This window comes from Artibeus jamaicensis, unplaced genomic scaffold, assembly GCF_021234435.1.
Source record: "Artibeus jamaicensis isolate MK-2021 breed Jamaican fruit bat unplaced genomic scaffold, CSHL_Jam_final contig_519, whole genome shotgun sequence".
Lineage (NCBI taxonomy): Eukaryota > Metazoa > Chordata > Mammalia > Chiroptera > Phyllostomidae > Artibeus > Artibeus jamaicensis.
In genome coordinates, this window is record NW_026521871.1 from 9,874,191 (window position 1) to 9,898,761 (window position 24,571).

The window sequence follows — 24,571 nt, forward strand, 5'->3', positions numbered from 1 at the left end:
CTGCCTCAAGCAGTGTTTCTCATGGGCTACGTTTGTCTCCTAATTTCAGCAGCTTGCCAAGTTGCTTGGCCCTGTCTCTCGCCCACTTCTGTCCATAGGCCACCTGTTTATCTTCCTTCACACCGTAGCCCTACCCCATGTCTGTATAGTGGACTTCAGGTCTCTGTATGCTCCCCTGCCTCCCAACAGACTGTATCTCCAGCCCTTTATCCTTCCCACGTGAAGAGGACTATGCAACATTTCATATTTCTCTAAGCAAGGACAATTTTATCCCCAAAGGAAATTCAGGTGTCATCTTTTAAAATCCCATTCCCCCTCAACTTTCTACAGATGCATTAACTCCTGAAGTCACCATAATTACCCTATGGGATATGTATTATTATATTTAAATCCCATCTTATAGTTGATGAACCTGAGACTCAAAGAAATTAGCTAATCTGCCTAAGGTCACACAGAGATCGAATCTCTTCATATCCACTTAAAGGGCCAGATGGTCCCTACTGCAGTACTCAATTCTGCCACTTGTAGCACTAAATCAGGTGTAGACATTATGTACACAAATGGACATGGCTGGGTTTCAGTACATTCTAGTTACAAACACAGGTGGTGGGCTGGAAACTGGACTGTGGGCCAGAGTTTGCCGACCTTGCACTTTACTGTGCTGCCGTCTCCCATAATACTGGCTCCCTAGTTAATGTCTCTAATTTAAAACCTAAAGTGGATTCATAACAGAACCCAGAAGAGAATCCATGTGGCCACATAATTTCAAGCTCTTTTTAATTTTCTGAAGGGAATATGTAGCTTTGCATAGAGCAAACAAGTGTGTAATGATTGTTAAACTATCCATAGGGCATGAATGATGGTATTGCCTCTGAACTTGGCTGAAGACATGCTGAGATTTTATAGTCAGGGCCAAGGGCACATTGCTAGAATTGTGTGACTGTTATTTATATTTCTTTTAAGCAAAATGGACAGTGCACACAGTGGCAACATTTCTCAGCCTGGCTTTCTCTCTGGGACTGTGGGGGACCTAAGAGAGCATAGTTTATGCTCAATTTATTGCATCTACAGAACAGCAGGAGTTGCTGTTCCTTATATCTTGGGATACTAATTCTGATAAATAAATGTGACCATGTTACATTTGTGGGTTTTTTTAGTGGCTGCCCAGTGTGCTATGTTGATGGAACTTATCCTATTTTGCCTGAGTCAACTTTCCCATGAAAACATTTCTTATGTTCATGCAATGGTCTCTTTCTGAGCACTGCTTATTCAGATTGATGTTGAAAACAAAAATATTTTGTCTCTGCAAGGATGATTTAGAGAAACACTGAAAACTGCTTTTCAGTTTCTCTTGTTCGGCCACTCAGTAACTTATACAAACAGCCAAAGTTTGGATCTCTGTTCTTCTCTGTCTTTCTCTCTTTAAAAAAAAATCTGTGAAGACAGTCCATCATTAGTTGGCAAGTTTCAGTTTAGAATTAAGTTTTACGGCTGGCTTATCATGTAAGTCTCTGAAAATAGGGGTTTGCAATGGAAATGTTCAAACCACCTTAATCTGTTGGTAAATATTTTCATTCTAGCACTTATCTGAGTTCCAAGAAGCCTTAGAAAATTATTCCTAGGTCTCTTATTGAATCTATGAATCACAAATTCCATTCATTTTAGAACAAGGAGAGCAAAGTTCTCATTAAGCCTATAGTCGAGAGAAGCATCTCATTCTGAACTCTAACTGGGTCCTGGTTGCATGTGTCTTATCTTTAGCACCTCAGCAGCATGCATCAGGGAAATGAGTGGGCAGGGGCTTTCTTCCTTCTGTAAAAGCCTTGTAAGACTTTTTTCTTTTAAAAAATGTATATTTTATTGATTATGCTATTACAGTTGTCCCATTTCTCTCCCTTCATTCCCCTCCATCCTGCACACCCTCTCCCACCCACATTACCCCCCCTTTAGTTCATGTCCATGTGTCACAAGTTCTTTAGCTTCTCCATTTCCCATACTATTCTTGCCCTCCCCCTGTGTATTTTCTACCTACCATCTATGCTACTTATTCTCTGTACCTTTTTCCCCCTCTCCTCTTCCTACTCCCCTGTTGCTAACCCTCCATGTGATCTCCATATCTGTGGTTCTATTCCTGTTCTAGTTGTTTGCTTAGTTTGTTTTTGTTTTTGTTTTAGGTGTGGTTGTTAATAATTGTGAGTTTGCTATCATTTTACTATACATGTTTTTGATCTTCTTTTTCTTAAATAAGTCCCTTTAACATTTCATATAATAAAGGCTTGGTGATGATGAACTCTTTCAACTTGACCTTAGCTGAGAAGCACTTTATCTGCCCTTTGATTCTAAATGAAAGCTTTGCTGGATAGAATAATCTTGGTTGTAGGTCCTTACCTTTCATGACTTGGAATACTTCTCTCCAGCCCCTTCTTGCCTGCAAGGTCTCTAGGTGACTGTTCCCTTATCTCTTGGTGCTTCTAGGATTCTGTCCTTCATTTAATCTTGGGTAATGTAATTATGATGTGCCTTGGTGTGTTTCTTCTTGTGTTCAACTTCTTTGGGACTCTCCGAGCTTCCTGGACTTCCTGGAAGTCTATTTCCTTTGCCAGAATGGGGAAGTTCTCCTTTATTATTTGTTCAAATAAGTTTTCCACTTGTTGCTGTTCCTCTTCTCCTTCTGGTACTCCTATAATTTGGATATTGGAATGTTTAAAGATGTCCCAGAGGTTCCTAAGCCTCTCTTCATTTAAAAAAAAATTTTGTTTTTTCATTCTTTTCCATTTGGTTGTTTCTTTTTTCCTTCTGGTCCACTCCATTGATGTGAGTCCCAGTTTCCTTCTGATCACTATTGGTTTCCTGTGCATTTTCCTTTATTTCACTTAGCGTAGCCTTCATTATTTCATGTAATTTGCGACCAAATTCAACCAACTCTGTGAGCATCCTGATCACCAGTGCTTTGAACTGTGCATCTGATCAAGGTTGGCTATCTCTTGGTCACTTTGCCCCTGGTACCACTACTTTTTTTGCAATGACCCTCTTCACTTGGCTGCCTGCCCACCTCCACCCCTCCTGCTGGCCTGGATGAATGTGTCTATTTTAACTCCTTTGTTGTTGGACTTCCATACAATTCAATTTCTGTCAGTTCTGGTTGTTATTTTGTTTCTAAATTGTTGTTGTCCTTATTTTGGTTGTGCCAGGAGGCACAATGTGTCTACCTACGCCTCCATCTTGGCCAGAAGTTGTTGTAAGACTTTTTTCAATTGCCTTTTCCAATAACTTGTATAAAGGATACATGAACAAAGCCAAAGATGATAGGTTCAAGGGTGGGAAGCAGGTATGGAGGGGTCGGGGGTGTGGTGGGGTGAAAATGGAGATGACTGTACTTGAACAACAGTAAAAAATAAATTAATTAAAAAAACACTTGGGAATAAGGAAAAAAATTTCCAGAGCATCTTCTAGAGACCTGACATTTTTAATGAGCAATGTGTTGGAATTCCTTTAACACATATGTATTGGGAGGGCCTACTATGAGCAGGGAAAACAGCAGGGGGTGAGAGAGGAGGAGTCCATGTCTGTTGGAGCCTCAGTGGAAAACGACAGTGAAAACAAAAGTCAAGCTGCAGTTGTGATTATGGAGTCAATGATCTGACCAGCTGCAGAGAGTGTCAGGAGAAAGTGTAGCTCCTAAGAGCATAGAGGGTGGAAGTGGTGGGGGCGTGGCAGGCAAGGGGCTCCCTCCCTTGTCGGAGACGGGAAGATCTCCAAGAGACCTCTGGCATTTCAAGGAAAAGGGGAAAGGCAAGGTGTGTGCCAAGCCAGAGAATGTGCAGTTGGGGGAGATTAGCATTCCAAGAACTTCACTGTGACTCGAGCAAAGGGGCGGACTGAGACGAAGCTGGGGACTTAAGCAGAGACAGTTTGGTGGGGAGTCGGTCAGCCTGCAGGGATTTCACACTTGACCCGAGTACTTTCCCACCTCTTTTTTGCATATGAAGCTGAGATAGTCCACCAACAATCCACTCAAGTTCCCTGATGACCCCAAACCCAACTGTTGAGTGTTCCAGACTGAGGGAGGGGCATAGGAGCAACTCCTGGAGCCCATAGGCTGTTTCTCTCCCTTGAGTCTCAGTGGTATGACCCTTAGACCCATATGCACTTTTACCAGTCCAGTCACTTTGAAAATATGAGATATGGTTTATATACAGTAAAATGTACTATCTTTGCTACAAAACTAAGCAGTTTTTAAAATGCATACAGTTAAAAATATGGAGACAGTAAAAAGATCGAGGTTGCCCTGGGCTGGGTGTGGGAAGAAGGATGGCTACGCAGATCACAGAGGATGTTCAGGGTGGGGGAATACTCTGATAGTGTGAGGATAGGTGTTACACATTGCTGCAAACCCAAAGAACGTCCAATACCAAGACTGAGCTGTAACGTGCAGTACGAGTTTTGGGTGATTATGATGATCCATGTAGGTTCAGTTGTAACATGTACCACTCTCATGAGTGGTGTTGATCATGGGGGAAGCTGCACATGTGTGGGGGCAGATGGTATGTGGGAAATCTCTGTACTAACTCAGTTTTGCTGTGAACCTAAAATTTCTCTAAAAAATCCTAAAATTAAAAAAAATATCTGTAAAAAATGCATACACTCATGCGACCACCACAGCAATCAAGATATACTAGTTTCATCATCCTGTAAAATCCTTTCAGGCACCTTTGCAGTGAGTCTTACCTCTGGCAACCAGTGATCTGTTGTTTTGTCCCATCTTTGCCCTTTGAAGAATATTATGTAAATGGACTCACACATATGTACACTTTGGGTCTGGCTTCTTTCATGTGACATAATGCAATTAAGATTTATTCATGCAGCTGTGGGTATCAGTAGTCTTTTCCTTTTTATTGCTGAGTACGATTCTATTGCTGGGTGGAACGGCAATCGTCTGTCCATTCATCTGTTGAAGTTGTCCAGTTGCTGTCACATGCACCCCTTCACAGTCATCCTGCCTGCATGTCTGTGGGGCTGCCCGCCCTTCCTTCTCTTGCTCTGCTCCTCCCATATATTCACCCACAGCAGACAGAACCATCAAACGCAAGTCCAGACATGCCACCCCCATGCTCCAAACTTTAAAGGTTCCAGTTGCTCTGAGGATAATGGTCCTTAGCATTTTCACAACACCCTTTATAATCTGGGTCTCATCTGTACCACTGTGCCCTCTCAATCTCTCCTCTGGCCATTTGGAACTATTTCCAGGCTTCAGAACACATCCTTGCTCTTTTTTGCCTCTGACTCTTTGCATGAATTCCTTCCTCAAACTGGAACATTCTCCTCTCCTGCTGCCTTACTGCCCACCTGCTAATTCCCATCTGTCCCTTGGCTCTTGGCTTAGTGGTCACTTTTCACAGTACATCTTCTTTGACCCTACAGAACGAGGTAGGTACTTTTCCTAGGTGCCACAATAGCTCTGTGCTTATTCAGAATATCACACTGTATTATAATTTCCTGTTTATTTCTGGGTCTTCTTCCCTTAGACATGAATGAAGGTCCTTGAAGATGGGAGCTGGGATGTTTGCTGCTATGTCTCCAGTACCTTTTGGGTGCCCAGTGCTCAGCTAGTATCTGTTTAACAAATGAACGTGACTGGGGAAACATTATTATCCTTTCAGCTACAGAGATTAGAGCCTGGGACCATCAAAAGAGTTGCTTTATGTTGCTCAATGAATTGGGAGAAATCCTGCTTTTCTCAGGCCTGCATGTGCTCTTGTACATGATATGACTCCAGAATGTAGGGTGATGCAGCTTCTTTCTTCCCTCCAACACCCTTGACTGAAACCTTGTAGAGACCTTAGAACCTCAGAAGCTAGAAATAGAATCCTAGCATCTATGAGGTTCAAGAATGTATTCCTGCCTTCCAAACAGATTTGAGACTAGACACTGCTTGATCAGCTTGACCTTGGAGGGTTGCTCGATCTAATTCCGAGTTCATTTCATCAGTCCCTGAATTTCTGGGGGAGGTTCTGGTTGGGTCTGCAGGCATCAGATGCCTCTTCTGTCTCTATGGTGTCCATTCTGATGAGCTTTTGGTGAATGGACCCTTAGGTTAGGAGTCCCATGGTAGGAAACCTGTTTCTGTAAATCATCTAACTAGGTAGCCACTCCACAATTATCTGTTAAAGTAATGTGTGAATAAATACATAATGAAAGAAGGAGTGACTGCCTCTGCTTTTGCAGAGCTATCAAATCACATTTCTTTGGAGATTAAAAGCCTTGTTACCCGGCAGTATGATGCTGTCTATTGGCTTGTGTTCGAAAAGCCTTCTTGCTCTTCTGAACTCCCCCACCTTCTTTTTTGCCTCAGGGCCTTTGCATCTCAGTGTTTCCCAGTTTTTCTTCATAGCATCCATGTCTCTGCTCAGATGTCACCTCCTCCACAAAGTGTCCTTGAGCACTCATCTGACATAACTCTGTTCCAACTGCATCATTCTCTGTTCCCTGATTTCATTTGTTTTCTTAATAGATTTTGTACTTATCACTGAAGTTATTGTGTTTTGTGAACATTTGTTGACTTTTTTTCTTAACTTTTTCCTCCAATATACATAAGCTCCACAGGGGCAGGGAGCTTGTCAGGCTTCTTCTCCAGGTCTGCAAAGATACCTGATATTCAAATATTAGCCCAATACTGAATATATGAATAATTTACTGTGCACTGTCTTGTAACTATTTGATCTTTACTGAGACTATACCTGTGGGAAGGGAAGGGACAAGGAGACATATTAATAGTATGTAGTCAGACCAGTCCAGAGTAAATACTTATAGAAGAGCTGTTCTTGGTCATTCTGTGTTCAGTCCATATTAACTATTACACAAGAAATATTAAAGTAGTGGCTAGGTGAATAAAAAATAGAAAAGAAAGTATAATGTTTAGAATCTGGTACACCTGGGTTCAAGTCCTACTTTCTCATCAAGTTAGGTATTAGGGGACTGGAGTTCATTAACAAAGGACAGGAGTTGGTGGCTTTCTTGAAAACATCGACCCATAAGATTCAGAAATTACATATGGGAGACCTGCCTTAGACAATAAAAGGACAAAACACATTCTAGATCTTAATAGGAAACAAAAGTGCATAAACAAAAGCAGACTGCCTGTTTAAGTCTCTGATTTCCTAGCCTCCCAGGAAAGCTTAAGGAATTTAATTGGGGGAAAAAAGTGGGTTTACGTTTTCTTTAGTGTCAAGCTAGCAGATGAGATTGAATTTTTGACACTTTGCAGAAGACAGACTTCTTTCCATTAGCTAAATGAATCTGGAGCCCGTGTCATTATTTTATTTTGTAAATTCTGCATGTGCTGTAATCAGACCTTTCAGACACAGATGGTTACTGCTGGGAGGAATGGTCGATACTCAGCTTTGAAGGGAAGAAAAGGAAAGGCTTGTTTAACCATTTCAGCTGTCTGCCCGGCCCCGGGGTTTAGATCACAGGCCTGCAGGCTTGCTGTTCACAATCTTTTTGTGCTTCTTTTCTTCCAACACATATACAATTCCATGAAGTTCTTTGACCAGGAACTTGAGAGGCCGAGAATATACAGAACCTGTTTCATTTGTGTTGAAGCTCTATCCACTGGAATTTGTCAGGTCCTGTTCTTTTTATGTGTGTTTGTTATATCTTCAGCCTCTTTGTTAAATCTTAGGCTTCCAGTGGTTTTGTCTGCGAATTTGGAATTTGTTACGAAGTGACTGGTGACTTCCTGAGCACAGAGCTGTTCAGGGAGATTGGATCCTCTTGGTCAGGCCCTTGCTGTCTCATAGAAGATGCTCCTACCAAACGCACACGCTGCTGATGTGTGTTCTCTTTGTGCCAGGGAAGAGGAACCACCTTACCAGCCTCCGAGGATGCTTTCTGAATTCTCAGACCTTTGAAAAATAACTTTAGTTACGAGAGAATAATGAAGCTATTGCTCATTTTTCTCGAAGAAGATGAATAATAAGGGAAATGGGTACTCGCTGTTATTTTCCAGACTCAGGTTAATGTAAAAATATTTCAGTTCCAGTGGGGTGTTTTTTGTTTTGTTTAAAAAAATTTTTTTTTACTGGTTCATGGATTGTTATATCAAAATCACCTGAAGCACTTGTTAAATATGCTCATTACCAAACCTCTCCCTGTACCCAATGAGCCAGCACCTCTGGTCCTGTGGCCCAGGAACCTGCATTATTAGGTAGCCAGATAATTCTTAAATGTGGTCAAGTTGGAAACCACACTATTTTGGATAATTTTTATATTTTAGTAATTGAGGATATTGCAGATGTGTGGTTCATCACACAATGAGAGTCAGAGACAGATGACGTCTTTGGATGCCGGGCTCCCTCCAAGGTGGCGGAACGGCGTTCATGTGGATTCTTTGTCTGCCCACCCTTGGTTCCAGTGAAGAACGTAACTCATTGAGTCACAGAAACTCTTGAGAAGGGATTTGGCCCTCACCTCATAAAAATTTCATGTCCAGAGATCCTTTCGTGCTTGGCTCCCCAAATATTCGAGAGTAACTTTAAATATGTTCAGAATGACATACAACACTTGTGAAGCTCAGACACAACACCATGGTTTTAGTTAGAATGACACTTATGGTTAGATGTCCTTGAAGAAACCCATCTGAAGTGAAGAGGGGTTGGATCTGCCTTTGGGGCCCTGTCAGAGCCGTTCTGGATGGTGGTAAGGCCGAGACAACTGCTAAGTATAGATAAAGCACACTATTTAAACAATCAAATGAAAAATTGAAGGAGAAAATACTAATTTACAGAATAATCCGGCAAGTGATGCTCATGTACCTAAATGAAGAAATGTTACTCTTTATACTTCGTGTAGTTTCTAAGATGAAAATAAAAAGTGAATTGGCAAATATGGCCTTCAGTACTAGCATGTAACAGAGCCTTCTTTTAGATATAGCCTGATGGCAGTAAAAAATACTTTAATCTGCATTTCACAGAGCTTTTATTCCAACTGAAAAAGAATTCTGATGTACAGAATTTAATTTTTATTATTTACAAATTATATTGACAGTGAAATTCATACATGCTGAGCTTCAGTAATAACGTGCATTTTATTTTTCTCATCTACCACGAATATATTCTATAGCCACCAGAACCATTGCTTTGGTGGTTGCTGTTTTCAGCACATGTTCCTGTGTTTCTGAAATGGAACATTTGCTTTAGGGGACAGAACATTTAGCATGAAGGATACTAACCAATAACAAAATACATTGTCTGCAAATACTGATGTAGGGTACTTTGACATAATGTTTCCATTTTTCAGCCTAGTACTACATCTCCCTGCCCTTCCTCTGGGTTTGTATTTGATTCAGGGAGAAAGAGCCAGGATTTGTTTATTTAGGAAGTAGATGCAAGAGTCTAAAAATGAACCACGTCCTAATCCTCCCCCCAGAGGCTCTTAGAACAACATGGTGGGGGACCTTTTTGAAATGCTATCTCTTCTTAGGAGGAAATTTTCTGCAGTGTGAGTATTTTATCCTATTATTTCTTAAATTAAATTAAATTAAAGAGCAGAGTAGAACACTTTAAGTTGGAAAATAGTTTCTTGAATACTAGAGTGCTGTCATTTTTTATAAAAATTCATACATACTTTAATCTCAAATTCAATTTCTTCTATTATTTCACTTTTGAACTCAAGAGAAGTAAATCTTTTATTTTTATTCCCTTCATGGGTTTTAAATGTTTAGTTCACAAAACTATATAATTTCTTAGAAAAGCAAAAGAGCGTAAGCCAAATTTATAATTCAAAGCAAGGATGATATATATTTTTAAAAGTCTCTTAAAAACTCAAGAAGACAGTCAAAATTGTGAAAAGACATCCACTTGAAATAATTTAAATGACACAGTTTTATGGCTGTCTTAGAATGACCTTGAGAAAATATTTCCCTAAACAAATTCTGTCTTAAATAATTCTTTTAGACAGGGTCTTGAGGAATAAACTCTCTTGAAGTAAATTGTTTTCTTTGATGCTGCTATTTATCTGCAAATTCCAGAGGACAGCATCTTTGGTTTTAACTTAAGATAATGAAAGTAATTTTCCTTTGAGAACTAGGTTTTTGGTGGAATTGTAAAGCCTGTCTGCAGGTGAGATTTAATTTAATCCTTTGAGTATCTAAGAAGCATTCCTGAGGCAATAGCCAAAAAAATGACAAGATTAGAGCTTTGTTTATTGACAGTGTGTGGACAAAAAAAAAAAAAAAAAGCTTTTATCCTAAAGAATTTAATGATTTTTTTTAGTCTTAATGGCAATTTTTAATTACTAAAATATACATTATTGATGTAGTTAAAATTTAAAGTTATTTGCAATTGAATTGCAGCCTAGGAATTAAGTAAAAACGAAGCACGCATGAAAGTCAGGTAGTATCTTGCTAACTAAATTTCAAGTTTAGAATAAAGTTAGGGAGTGGAAAATAAATGCGTAGATATTAAAAGAAAACACATGAACACAAATCTGCAAAAGATCAGTTGTATCTGAGATTCAGAATCATCTAGATATATATGATTTTCATGAGCTTTTAAAGATGTTATAAAATTTTTCTATTTGTCTTATTATTTCTTTTTTAATTCCCCTTTTCTGTAGTGTTTTGAACCAATTTGTCTGATGTCAGGGACTATTTGAATAAGTAAAGAAATCTATAAAAATGGAAGGTGTATGCATGGTAGAAATTTTTTATTAAGCGTATTGGGGTGATATTGGTTAATAAAATTATATATGTTTCAGGTGTACAGTTCTAGGATACCTCATCTATACATTGTATTGTGTGTTCACCACCGCCAAGTGCAGTCTCCTTCCACCACCGTTTATCACCCCCTTTACCTCTTTTACCTCCCCCTACCTCCCTTTCCCTGCGGTAATCACCATACTGTCTGTTGTCTGTGTCTGAGTTTTTGCTTTTCTCCCTCCCTGCCTCCCTCCCTCCCTCCCTCCCTTCCTTCCTTTCCTTCCTTCCTTCTTTCTGTTGTTATTCTACTACAGTTGTCCCAATTTTTGTCCTCCTCCACTCAGACCACATACCCCACCACAGCCAATACCCACACCTTTCTTTTTTGCTTAATCCCTTTCATCCAGCCCCCAACCCCTGCATGCAAAACATGTTACAAAAAGTTATGTAATGTACCTGAAATCTGAAAGCTATGACTTTCAGATAAAATCAGTGTCATAAAAAATTCTTAATTATTTCTTGTTCAGTGTGTGCACAAATGTACATTTGCTGCATATAGTGATTCCTTTGTATGTATCTTGCCTTCGGTTGTAGTTGTTGTTATTTTGGGAGTTCAAAGCAGAAAAAAAAAGAAAGAAATGTTTTGCATGCTGTTTTTGATGGGTTTTCAGTTTCTGTTGTGGAAACTGAAAGTAAAATCATTTTTCTGTCTATCATGACAGCAGAAATGGGTTTGTACAGTGTTAGGATTTTTTCCTGTTAAGGAGGTTCCAAACCTCTGAACTGCCCTGCCATGCTGTCTATATGTTTACCCATGGCTAGCAAACCATGAAGCTCTTGTCCACAACAATCATTTAGTAATATTTGTACATCATGAGAATTCTAGGAGCTCCCTTGGACCTTGTCTCTCATTTTATGTGATCATTGGACATTTTCGGAATGTTCCATGTTATAACAATTTGGGGATGTTTTAAATTTGCTGCCTATTCATTTTATATCTAAAAGAAAAAGTACACAAAATTCCTTACTATTTGGGAACATGCTGTCTTGGTTAGAGCTTGGATTACATTTTAAAATTAGTTCTAAAAGAAAGGAAATCATATAAATGTTTTGGAAGTCAGATAAGCACTGAGCTTGGGAAGCTGGCACTTCTATTTGAGAGTTCTTATCCACTGGGGTCAGACTGCCAATGATAAGAGAGCATTCTAGACTTTAAGTATTAATTATGGACTTTGGGGAGCTGTTTTCTTTCTTGCTTTCCCCCCTGTCCACTTGAATTGGACTTTGGTACAAGGCGAAGAGTGCAATATCTCAAATATTCCACAGGGTGTCATGATGTGGTTGGTTGTTCTCTGGAAGGCTGGTGGAATGTAATTTGAGCCAAGGCTCCTGCAGTATTTCAAAGGATTATTTCATTTTGGTTACAGTCAGGGAACATTTAGTGAGGGCCTACTATGTGCCATCCTTACGATAGGAAATGTAGATAATGTAGATCTTAGTGGTATCATTCAAATCCTGTGTTTGACATTTTGGTGGAGAAAATATTTAGCAACACAGAGTTTGATTGAGTTTGTTTGAACTTGTGAGCCATGTAGCTAGCTTCACGCCACTTGCGAGTGAAGTACTCAACTGCCTGGCTAGATTCTGGTTCTCTTCCCTCCCATGTCTGGTGGGAAATGAGCCCTCCATGTCTCGGTGCAGGATGGGAGCCAAGAACTTCTGCTCTAAAGACTCCAAGGGAAGTTGAGGGGAAGCTTGAGTTCAGGACTTGGGTCTCTGCAGTCCGATAGTCTGTATGAATCTTCCCTTCACCACTAGTTTTTCTGGGTCACTTTTTAAAAAAGTTACTTTGCTTCTTTTTATTTCAAATCAGAATGGGATTTTGAAGACAAATTAAGCAATCCATTTCTAAAAAGCATTTATTGGCTTCCAATTATAGGAGAAGATGAAATCCTAAAAATATTTTAAGTATAACCCTTAGGAATATAAGAGAAATGGAGACATGAACAACAGAGGAAATGAACAGAAAAAAATAATAAAATAGCAGTCTTAAGCCCCGACACACTGATGGTCAAAGTATACCAATTAAAATGCATACATTGTCAGAGTGGATTTTTTTAAAACTTGTGACATGACTATATGAGATTTATAAGAAGTTCATTTCAAACACAATGACCTAGGTTGAAAGTAAGAGAATAAAAAGATATATCATGGTTACATTAATGTTGAAAAGGAGTAATGTCTATATTAATATTAGATAAGGTAGACTTCAGAGCAAAGACAATCATCAGAGACAATGAATGACATAATTATATAATAAAAGAAGAAATCCACCAGGAAGACATAGCAATCCTAATGCGTATGCAACAAACAAAAGAGCTTCAAAATATCTGGAATAAAAATTGATAGAAGTAAAAGGAGAAATAGACAAACACAATTGTACTCAGGGACTTCACTACCTTACAGTTAGCAACTAATAGAACTAATTACAGAAAATTAGCAAAGATGTAGAAAAACTCTTATCAAGAGCTAACTGACATTTAGAATACTTGACCCAATAACCATAGACTATACATTCTTTTCAAGTACACATGTAACATTTACCAAGATAGATCATATTCTGGGATGTAAAACTAACCTCAACATATTTAAAAGAATTGAATTCATAGAGTATGTTTTCTCTCACCATGATGAAATCAAACTAGAAATAGTAGAAAAACCAAAGAATCTATAAATAATCCATGATTCAAAGAAGCTAAATAAATAATCCATGTTTTGAATATTAAGTCTCAAAGGAAAAATATGTATGTCACTGAATGAAGTGAAAGTACAATGTATCAAAATTTGTGGGGTGCAGCTATAGCAGTGCTGATGGGAAACTTTGTAGCATTAAAGGACTACTTAGAAAAGAGAGAATATCACAAAATAATAAAGTTCTTACAGCAATAAACCAAAAAAAAGAGGACAGCATAAGTGTAAAGCAAGTATGAAGAAAGAAATGATAAAAATATCAGAAACATAGAAACAATAGAAAAAGTCAATAAAATTAAAAGCTGTGTTTTAGGAAAAAATAGTAAAATTGGTAAAACTCCAGTGACACTGACAAAGATAAAAAAAGAAGAGACAAATCATTAATATCAGACATTAAATAAGAGATATTTTGATTCTGTAGTTATTAAAAAGTTTGTAAGAGAATATTATAAACATAAGTTTGACAGTTTAGTAGAAATGGACTAATTTCTCAAGAAACACAATATCAAAACTTGACCAATATGAAATAAATAACCTGAATAGTTTAATAGCCATTAAATATATTGAATTTGTAATTTAAAAGTAGTAGAAAAAGAAATACCCAGGCCCAGATAGCTTCACTGGAGAATATTACTAAAGAGAATTAACATTAATTTTATTCAATCATATACTGAAAAGGAAAGAGGGAATATTTTCCAATTTATGAGGCCAGGATTACCTCAATACTAAAACAAAAAAAGATAATACAAAAATAAAAATAAAAAAGAACAACCCCACAAACTTTCAAAATCTGAAATTATTAATTATTGATCACTGTTTCTTATGAATTGAGCTGCAAATATCCTCAGTGAAATATTAGAGAATCAAATGCAAACACCCATGAAAAGAATAATATATACTATGATTAAGTGAGATTTATCCTAGGTGTGTAAGATTGGTTCAGTATTCAAAAATTAATCATTGAACAGGCTAAAGAAAAAATAATATGATCTTGTTAATGAACATAGAAAAAGCATTTTACAAAATTTGATACCCAGTCATAATAAAAACTCTTAGCAAGTGATGAATAAAAGGAAACCTCATTGATTTGTTCAAGAATATCTGCAAATGAAAACAAAAACATATAGCTAATATCTGTCTTTTATCATTAAGACTAAATATGTTTTCCCTAAATTCAGGAAAAAGTCAAGGATATTTACTCTCATCATTTTTATGCACTGCAGTACTCCAAAAGTTCTCTTCTTTTTTGCAGATGACATGATTGTCTACATAGAAAATCAAAATCCTAAGGTATCATTGAAAAGAAAAATAAAATCTTCTACAACTAATTAGTTCAGTAAATTCTCAGGATATAAAGTCAATCCATAAAAATTAATTATATTTCCATATACTAACAATGAATTGTGTAGAAACTAAAGTTAAAAATATAATACCATTTATAATAACACCAAAGAAAATGAAATACTTAGAAATGAACTTACCAATACATGAACAGGATCTTTATTTTGAGATTTATTAAATGTTAATGAAATAAATCAGAAAAGACTTAAACAAATTTATATATATATATGTGTGTGTGTGTGTGTGTGTGTGTGAGCAGTGTGTGAGAACACACACACATACACTGTATTCATGGTTTGAAAGACTCAACATAGTAAGGGTGTCAATTCTCCAAAAGTTGACTAGGGATAATGAAATTTCCATAAAAATTTCACCAAGGGTTTTTATTGACATATACAAGCTTATAATTTTTTAAATGAAAAGCAAAAGCCCCAGATTAACTAAAACAATCTTAAAAGAAAATGGATGATAAGGTGGAAGTATCACTCTACTCACATTAACCTTCACTATACATCTATCATAAGCAAGACAGTGTGGTATTATTGGAGAGGCAGAAACATAGATCCATAGGATAAAATAGGGAATCCAGGAACACACCTATGCAAATATGCCCTACTGTTTATTTTACAAAGGTGCAAAAACATTTCAATGGAGGAAGAATAGTCTTTTTAATAAATGGTACCAAACCATTTGGACATTCATAGGCCGGGAAAATGAATATTGGGCAAACCTCACACCTTAGGCAATTAAATCAAAGTAGATATGGACTTAAATGTAAAACAGAAAACTAGAAATTTATTAGACAGACTATAGGGTAAAATCTCTAGAATCTAGGTCTTGAGAATGACTTCATGGAACTGATATCAAAAGCATGATTCATGAAGGGAAAAGGATGGTAAACTGGACTTGCTGTGCTGTGAAAGGTGCTGTGAAAAGGATGAAAGACAAGCTGCAGCCTGGAGAGAAATACAGAAATTAACTGTACGTTATATATCTGACAAAGAGTGAGTGTCTGGACTATATAAAGGACTGTCAAAAGCCAGTACTGAAAAGTATCCAGTTATTGCCCTGGCTTGTGTAGCTCAGTGGATTGAGCACAGGCCTGCGAACCAGACAATGGCGGTTCGATTCCCAGTCAGGCCACATGCCTGGGTTGCAGGCCAGTTCCCAGCAGGGGACGCACGAAAGGCAACCATACATTGGTATTTCTCTCCCTCTCTCCTTCCCTTCCCCTCTAAAGATAAATAAATTTTAAAAATCTTAAAAAAAAAGTATCCAAGAAAAGACATTTACTGAAGAGGACTTACAGGTGGCAAATAAGCATATGAAAAGATGCTTAAAATGATTAGTCAAGAGAAATGCAAATGAAACTATAATGAGATGTCACTACATACCTATCAGAATTACTAAAATAGAAAGTAGTGACACCACCAGATGTTGGTGGGAGTGGAGGGACACCAGCACATTTATACACTGTGGGTGGGATGTAAATGGTGCAGCTACTCTGGAAAAGTTTGGCAGTTTCTCATACAACTAAAATTGCTCAAATCCTACATGACCTGACAATAGCACCCTGGAAGCATTTACCTCAGAGAAATGAAGGCTTAAGTTCATAGAAGAAACTTGTACACATATGGTCATGCTACTCTATTTGTAAGCCTAGTTTCTGGGGTTTTAGCACAGTGCTTGCACAAGAAGGTCATACTAGTTTATTTGTAATAGCCCCAAATTGGAAACAACCCAATATCCTTTAATAGGTGAATCATTCAATATCTGGTATATCCATGTCATGGAATACTGCCTTGCAACTAAAAGGAAGAAATTATTGGTAAATTTAACATCTTGGATGGATTTCCAGAAAATTATGCTAAATGGAAGAAAAAGCCAATCCTAAAGGTTATATACTGTATGACTACATTTACATAATGTTTTTGGGATAACAACATTATGGAAATGGAGGACAGATTCGTGGTTGCCTGAGCTAAGTGGGTGCAGTTATAAATGAGCAATACAAGAGATCCCTGCTGTGATGGAATTGTTCTGTATCCTGACTTTGGTGGTGGTCGCTTGAATCTACGTATGATACAGTTGTGTAGAACTAAGGGCAGACACATGGAGATGGGTGGTGGCAATGACCGCGCAACATGAAGTTGTTCAATATTACTGAACTGTACATTTAAAATGTTAAAATGGTCAATTTTATGTGTATTTTACTATAATAAAAAAGGAAAAGAAAGGTATTTCTGAAGCATTGAGAGATTAGCAGTCCTATAAATTTGTGCTTACTAAGCAATCTATTTCTTTTTAAAATTTCCAATCTGTCATGTAACAATATGTGGTCTTACTATGTACGATCATGGTGAGGTTCTAACCACAAATGACACATGAGTTCAAAAACATCTCACCTTGTCTGTATACTGCTCAAGGTGAGAAGTCTGTCAGTCATCTTCTTGAATATTGGAGTGATATACGGACACTCTCAATGTCTCTAGTGTTCTTATCACAGACTGGTAACAAGGAGTTGCATGAACTACACATTTGGGCAAGTGTCTGAATCAAAGCTTAGATTTATAGCCTTGTAAGAATTTCGAAGAGAGATAGTTAAATAATTGTTCCAGGAGAGTGTAATTTGCTGGATTTAGAAGCTCACACCAGGTGTCTCCCTTGGTGTTGTAGATAGGTATCCTTTTTCGGCTGCCCCACGCTCTGATTTTCTTCTGAGCTTATGAAGGACCTCTCATGCTGGAAGGTGAAATTGTTAACACTTGGTTTCTCAGATTCCTTTGCAAATGGGCCGTGTGCCTGACCTTTATTCTGCTCAATAGGTGCATCTGCTCCAGAGTTGTTGGAATGTTGGGAATGTGAGGAGCTCTGTCTGCTGCAGTGACTGCAAGGCCAAGGCCATGGTGCTGCATGGTTGCAGAGCTAGTGGTGGTGTCCTGCTGGCTTTGTGTTCAGTTTCTGGAATTCAGCGGCTGGGGCAACAGCATCTGCATTAGGAGCATTTGCATCAAAGATTGGAACATTTTTCTGGGTGACTTTTTCTCATTCTGGTTCCCTGGTCTTCTGTTTATCCTGTTCAAGGAAAAACAAGTCAACAGATGTATAAAGTATAAAGATATAGAAAGTATAAAGAAGAAAACTAAAATCACTATTCATACCACTGACAAACATTTTAAGTGAGTTTCTTTCATATACATTTTGTTTTATGTAAGAACTTTATAAAACAAAATTATGTTTTTTCACATTCTGCTTTTCCCCTCTTTGCATTCTACTATTTCCATTTACTGACAATTGTATGCAAACATGCTTTTAAATATTTGCATAATGGACCCTGGCTGGTATGGCTCAGTGGATTGAGTGACAGCTTGAGAACCAAAGGGTCACTGGTTTGATTCCCAGTCAGAGCACATGCCTGGGTTGCAGGCCAGGTTCCCGGGGGGGGGCCATGTGAGAGGCAACCACACATTGTTGTTTCTCCTCCGTCTTTCTCCCTGCCTTCTCCTCTGCCTAAAAGTAAATAAATATAATTCTTTTTAAAAATGAAAAAGAATCAATCCTCTCAGTTGCTGGTTTCTACTATAGAACAACCATCATTCTGACATGTAAGTGTCTGTATTCTTGCTCCTTCGTGTGTTTGCTTATGATGTTATAAAGCTCTATGAACACTTGTCTGGAATGGAGGAATCTTTTTTAAAAAAATATTTTATTTATTTATCTTTAGAGGGGAAGGGAAGGAGAAGGGAAGAGAAATATGAATGTATGGTTGCCTCTTGTGCATCCCCTGCTGGGAGCTGGCCTGCAACCCAGGCATCTGCCCTGACTGGGAATCGAACAGCGGTTGTTTGGTTTGCAGGCCCGCACCCAATCCACTGAGCTATACCAGCCAGGGCTGGAATGGAGGAATCTTGTTTTGACTGCAGATGATTATGCTTTTTGAATTCTTGTTTTCCATGGAGGAACAGTGAATTCTCACAGTGGTGGCTGGAGAGGAACACACTGCATTTTGATGAACGAGAAAGTTAATTATTTGATATTTATAATGTGAGTTTCCAGGGTATGTGTCTCAAAGAAGAAAACATGTCTTATTAAAAAAATACATGGGCAAAAAAAAACCAAGAAAGAAAGAAAGAAGGGAGAAGGGAATGTAGGAAGGAGGGAAGGAAGAACAGGAGGAGGAAAAATTCATCTCTGTTCTCCCACCACCATTGTAACCATTGGAAAAATTCACCAAGTTGCATCCTGTAGATCAGGGGTGTCATTTTCACCAGGGGCCACATCAGCCTCGAGGTTGCCTTCAAAAGGCTGAATGTGTTTTTAGGACTGTATGAATGTAACTACTCCTTAACAGTTAAGTAAGAGCTCGGTTCTGCCGCCGGGTAGAAACCAAGTGCCGGGCTGGCTAAAGGAAGGTGGAGGGCTGGATCCGGCCCGTGGGCCTTGTGTTTGCCACCTGTGCTGTATATTGAAGGTCAGTAGCAGCTCTGTCTTGGTATTCACAGCCATTTCGATGCTGCTGCCGTTGCCACCTCTACTGTTACTTTCTCCTCATTATTGCTGCTACCACTGGCCATTCCAGATTCATGCTAAATGAATCAAGCAATCTGAAAATTTGTTTGAGTCACACATTGTGAAACATACATTTGGAATGATTTCCTGAGAAAGCCTGGGTGCAGAATACAAATATTTTGAATGGACTTATCTTGGAATTGTACTACTATTTTTCCTTGTCATTTTAAAACCCTTAATATGAATAAATTGTTTGTACAGTAGAGCTTTTTTTAAATCCTTAGATAAGAAATATGTGGTTTGAAAGCAGAGAATAAAACATGAATGATAATGTACGCAATGCCCACTAGAAGGTCCTGGCTGCCGCTCCTGGGCAGGCGTTATAATTGCCTATTTGGAGTGTTTATTTCAGGCTGCAGATAGTGGATGAAAGTGCCTGGTAGGTTGCCAGCACATGACTTAGTTGCCAAATGGAGTGTTTAGTACTTGTTACATTTGATTTATATCACAAGTTCTTCCCATTAACAGTCTACTGGTGATAACCTACTTGGCTTTTCATGTGGCTACTTTGAAACAGCCACTTGACAACATTTGGCATATCACAAAGTTTAATGCTTAATAAAGGAGGGAGTGAATGACTACACAGGTTCTGCTCTGTACTGATATGGTGCTTGGTGCAGACTGAGTACCCATTCTGTTCATTGAGTGAATAAATCCTGTATATGTGTTTTTCTGACTTACTGTACCATGGAAAGGTCTATGGATTTGAGACTTGAAGGGCTGGTAAAAGGGATAGAAACAGATAGAAATAGTAGTGCTTACATGTCTGATGGGATTGCATTTATAAGGAGGGAGATATTCTGCTCTCCGGTGTCACCATTTAAATGCAAGCTTGGATTATGTGGAAGACGGAAGGCCTCATTAAAACAGCATTGATTCTAAGCCAAAGTGTAACCTCGTAATGCTGACAATTTCTGTAATCTCAAGTCTATTTTTTTTTAACAAGTCCACTTCTGGAATCTTGGCCCTACATATATGATCAAATGCACAATAAATACGGTGATCTTTATTTTCAGATTGAAAACTTGCAAGAACAACTTAGGGATAAAGACAAGCAACTGACCAATCTGAAAGACAGAGTGAAGTCCCTGCAGACAGATTCCAGTAATACAGACACTGCCCTGGCGACACTGGAGGAGGCTCTGTCAGAGAAGGTGAGCTTGGACTACAAAGTGGGGTATCAGGATTTAGGGAAGCACGGTTGGGGGGAGATCTCCAAGATGCCTTGAAGTGTGCCTGATTTTTTCCATGCACTCACACCGCTAACAACCCCAGCTGGGCCACCAACTCCCATGCTAACCCTCTTCAGTAGACTTGGCATACGAAGCCAGGGTGCCTTCTAGAAATGCAAACCTGCTCACCTTACCCCTGGCCCTGCTTTAAAACCTTAACTAGCTTGTCTTTGTTCTTAAGATGATAAAAAGTGAAATCTTTAACCTGGCCCATGGAGTCCATCCCTTCATCTAATCTGGCTCTTATCGGACCAGCCGCCACTTTGCCTGTCATAGTCCTCTTTCTGCGCCACACTCCCTCCTTCTCCCTTTCCCCCCTTCGTTCTCCCCCACTCCCTTTCTTTGTTTTTTCGTTCTTCCTTCTTTCCTTCCTTTCAAGCCTCATCCCTCATCTCTTTCCCCTTGTTCTCTGTGTTGTAGTGTTGTAACTATATTGGCCTTCTAGATTTTCAGCTGTACCATTCTCCATCCTGCCTCAGACCCTTTGAGCATGCTGTTATTGCTATTACATGCTATACAGACATGTTTTCTGCTCTCTGTAGACTTAATTCTTCTTCTGAGAGCTCAGTTTCCTGAGGAGCTATATTGTACAATAGTTAAGAATGTGGACACTGCAGTCAGATTGCCTGGCTTCAAATCCTAGGTCTGACATTTACTACATTGGACAAACTACTTAATCTTTCACGTCCTCAGTTTATTTCTCAGTTCTGATTTAGAACCATAGGTATAATACATTATAGGTATGGTTATTATTATTATTTTATGAGTCATTTTTTCAGGGTACCCTTCTAGGTAAAATTCTTCATGATGTTCTCATGAATACTGTGAACTTCAGAGCTCGTGTTGTAATCTTAATTGTGCTTTTGTCTGTTTTTTGTGTGTGTGTGATTGATTGGTCTCCTCCGCTAGACTCCAAGCCCAAGAAGCACACCCATATCTGTGTGCCGTTTATGTGTTAGCTCACCTTCACTCAGTGCCTGGTATAGTAATGCCTGCCCGGGGGGGTGCTCAGCAAACACCGGTTGCATGAGTCCCCACCGTATGACAGGCATTGCTGTGGGCACAGGAGATGCAACAGAGAAAAAAATGAGTCAAAATCCTGGGTCACATGGAGTTTAGATTTTAACGGGTGTGAAGGAGAAACAGACAATAAGTAAATAAGTAAAATACATAGGATTTCAGAAGTCAAGTAACTCTCTCTCTCCTAGGGCACGCCCAGTAGATTGAGCGTGGGACTGCGAACCAAAGGATCACACTTCGATTCCCAGTCAGGGCACATGCCTAAGTTGCAGGCCAGTTCCCAGCCCATGAGAGGCAACCACACATTGATATTCTCTTCCTCTCTCCTTCCCTTTCCCTTTAAAGATAAATAAATAAAATCTTAAAAATAAACAAACAAATAAATAAATTTAGGATTATATTATAAGATTTAAGATTTTACCTGAAGACTTATAAGACGTTTAAATATAGTGATTTTGCAGGGAAAGATATTCTTCTATTTTTAGTTTTCAAGATTGTATTTCACAAAAAAAAAAGATTGCATTTCCAAAGCTCTCTGTAATAATTTAATTTCCTTTGTAAGATTTGAATGAGAGAATGTTGGTTCAAACTATTAAAGACTATGTAACCCTTTTGCATAATCTTTATGCAAGTTTTCGAGTGGTAGGATGTCAACCTATTTGTATCTCTTCATTTCTGTGTCCAAATTTTAAGAAGTAAACATATACCATATAATTTTCCATATTGTGAATTCTTGGCAGAACTCTATCATTTTTTTTCCCTTGGCTCTATTAAGACTTGATTTATTCTAGTTTAAATCCCAAATAATTCCCAAATCTGAAACTACTCCCTTCCTTAAGCACTTCCCCTGCAGCCAAGGGGATGACCGGGAAGGATAGCTGGGGTCTGTGGGAGTCTGGCCCCTCATCCTGCCTCCACTACTTGATAATTGCATCAAGTGAGGCAAGGCTCTTCCATTGCAAGTGTCTCTTAGTACCTTATTTTCAAAATGCACGTTTAAATTGGCTGATCTCTAAGTTCCATTCTCAATTTTGGAACTCTCAGGATCATAATTGTTCAATTTGCTCATCCTCAGTCTCAGGCACGAGAAATCTGAATTGGACCATAGATGAGGAATTGAGAGCTTAGATGTCTCCTCAGAGGGCTGGCAGGGAACAAAAATGAGAGAAATGGGTTTGGTGTTATGGAGTAGGGAGTATTGGCAACTGTGGTAAGCTGGGTATTCCTTGACCTGTCTCAAAACATCCAAGTTCAGATTTTTAACAATAAGAATGCTCAAGCCAAACAAAATAGCTCCGTGGGTTGTCTTTGACCCATGAGCTGTTAGTCTGCAAATACTATTTGCATCTGATCTTTTTTTGCCTTTCATAGTAATGAAGAATAAGAGTAAACAGAACAATTTATTTAGAGGGAATTTTCTAAAGGTGCCACAACAACAATGCTAATGTATTTGAAAAACAAAATCATTGGATAGGAAATGGCAAAGCCTTCTATCACAGGACAAATAGTGGATTTCAGTATTTACTCCAATGGGTGTCAAACTTCTGTGTGCATCCTAATATCTTACTCTATCCCGCAAAGCTATCATTTAGAATTGAAGGACAGATAAAAGTGCTTCCCAGATAAGGTCAAGTTAAAGGAGTTCATCATCACCAAGCCCTTATTATATGAAGCATTAAAGACTTATCTAAGAAAAAGAAGCTCAAAACTATGAATAGTAAAATGACAACAATCTCACAACTATCAACAACTGAATCTAAAAAACAAAAACAAACTAAGCAAACAACTAAAAGAGGAAAAGAATCAAAGAAATAGAGATCACAGGGAGGGCTATCAGCAGGGAGGGGGAGAGAAGAGAATGGGGGAGAAGGTACAGGGAATAAGAAGCATAAATGGTAGGTACAAAAGAGACAGGGAAGGTTAAGAATAGTATAGGAAATGGAGAAGCCAAGGAACTTATATGTATGACCCATGGACATGAATCAATGGTTGGGGGGAGTCTAGGTGGGAGTGGAGGAGAATAAAGGGGAGAAAAAAATGAGACAACTCTAATAGCATCATGCACATTGATTCTGATGCATGTGGTCAGAAAAGCATACTTTGATAAACATGAAATCTATGCTCTATCATTTTAAAGATGAGAAAGGGACTTAGTGAGGTAAAATGACTTGCCCAGAAATAAAATTTGGGAGATGTACAGCATCACTTGCTACTTCTGAGCCTTGGACAGGCATCATTAATCAACCTTGGCACAGCTAATTTCTAAATCAGCACTCCAGGAAGTCACTTATGCTCTAAGGTGGCCTTTTGTTGGGACTTTGTTGCCTACCCTGTATTATCCCAAGGCTACTCAGCTCACAGGTGATGGAGTAGGACTAAATCTCAAACTTTCTGATCTTTGTGCTTTTGACATCATTATCTCCTTAATGGCATTTCCCTCACAAGTTCTTAATTTTATTCACATATAATTGAGTAAATCTTCTGGAACAAATTATGGTACAAAAATAAAATGATTTATTAACAATTAGATTCATAAGAACATTGAATTATTTGTTGTCTTTTGGCCAATGAATAGAACCCATTAGGCATTATTCACCATTCCACTTGGGTTATTACGTCCCAGGGAGTGCGTTACTTTTTTTTAATTTCCAGGAACTTATTCACATATTCAGACTTTGAAAAAAATAATGCCACTTAGCAAGTTAAGATTGAGTATGACCTTGTTCTAGGATTGACACACATAAGTTCAAGAGACAGAATGCATGGTGTTTATAAAGCTGGTCTCCCAAGCCTTGCTGTAGCCACATACTAGATAAGCAGTTAAGAAAGCCAGATAGCAGTGCTGGAGGCCACTGCAATTCAGTTCCCACCCAGTGATAAAGCACAAAGAGATTAGACCTGTGCAGGGCCAGATGAGTGCGCTAGGAACACTTGCCAATGCAAATAAGACTAAAACAAGAAC

General features: G+C 38.5%; 1 protein-coding gene across 1 annotated transcript in view; it reads left to right on the plus strand.

The window, feature by feature from the left end:
- The window catches only part of ERC2 (ELKS/RAB6-interacting/CAST family member 2), a 982,831-nt gene that overhangs the window by 443,778 nt on the left and 514,482 nt on the right, over nucleotides 1-24,571 (plus strand). Inside the window, exon 10 of the mRNA XM_053669554.1 lies at nucleotides 20,374-20,511. Within this exon, the coding sequence (XP_053525529.1) occupies nucleotides 20,374-20,511 (138 nt within the window). The remainder of the gene's footprint in view (nucleotides 1-20,373; nucleotides 20,512-24,571) is intronic.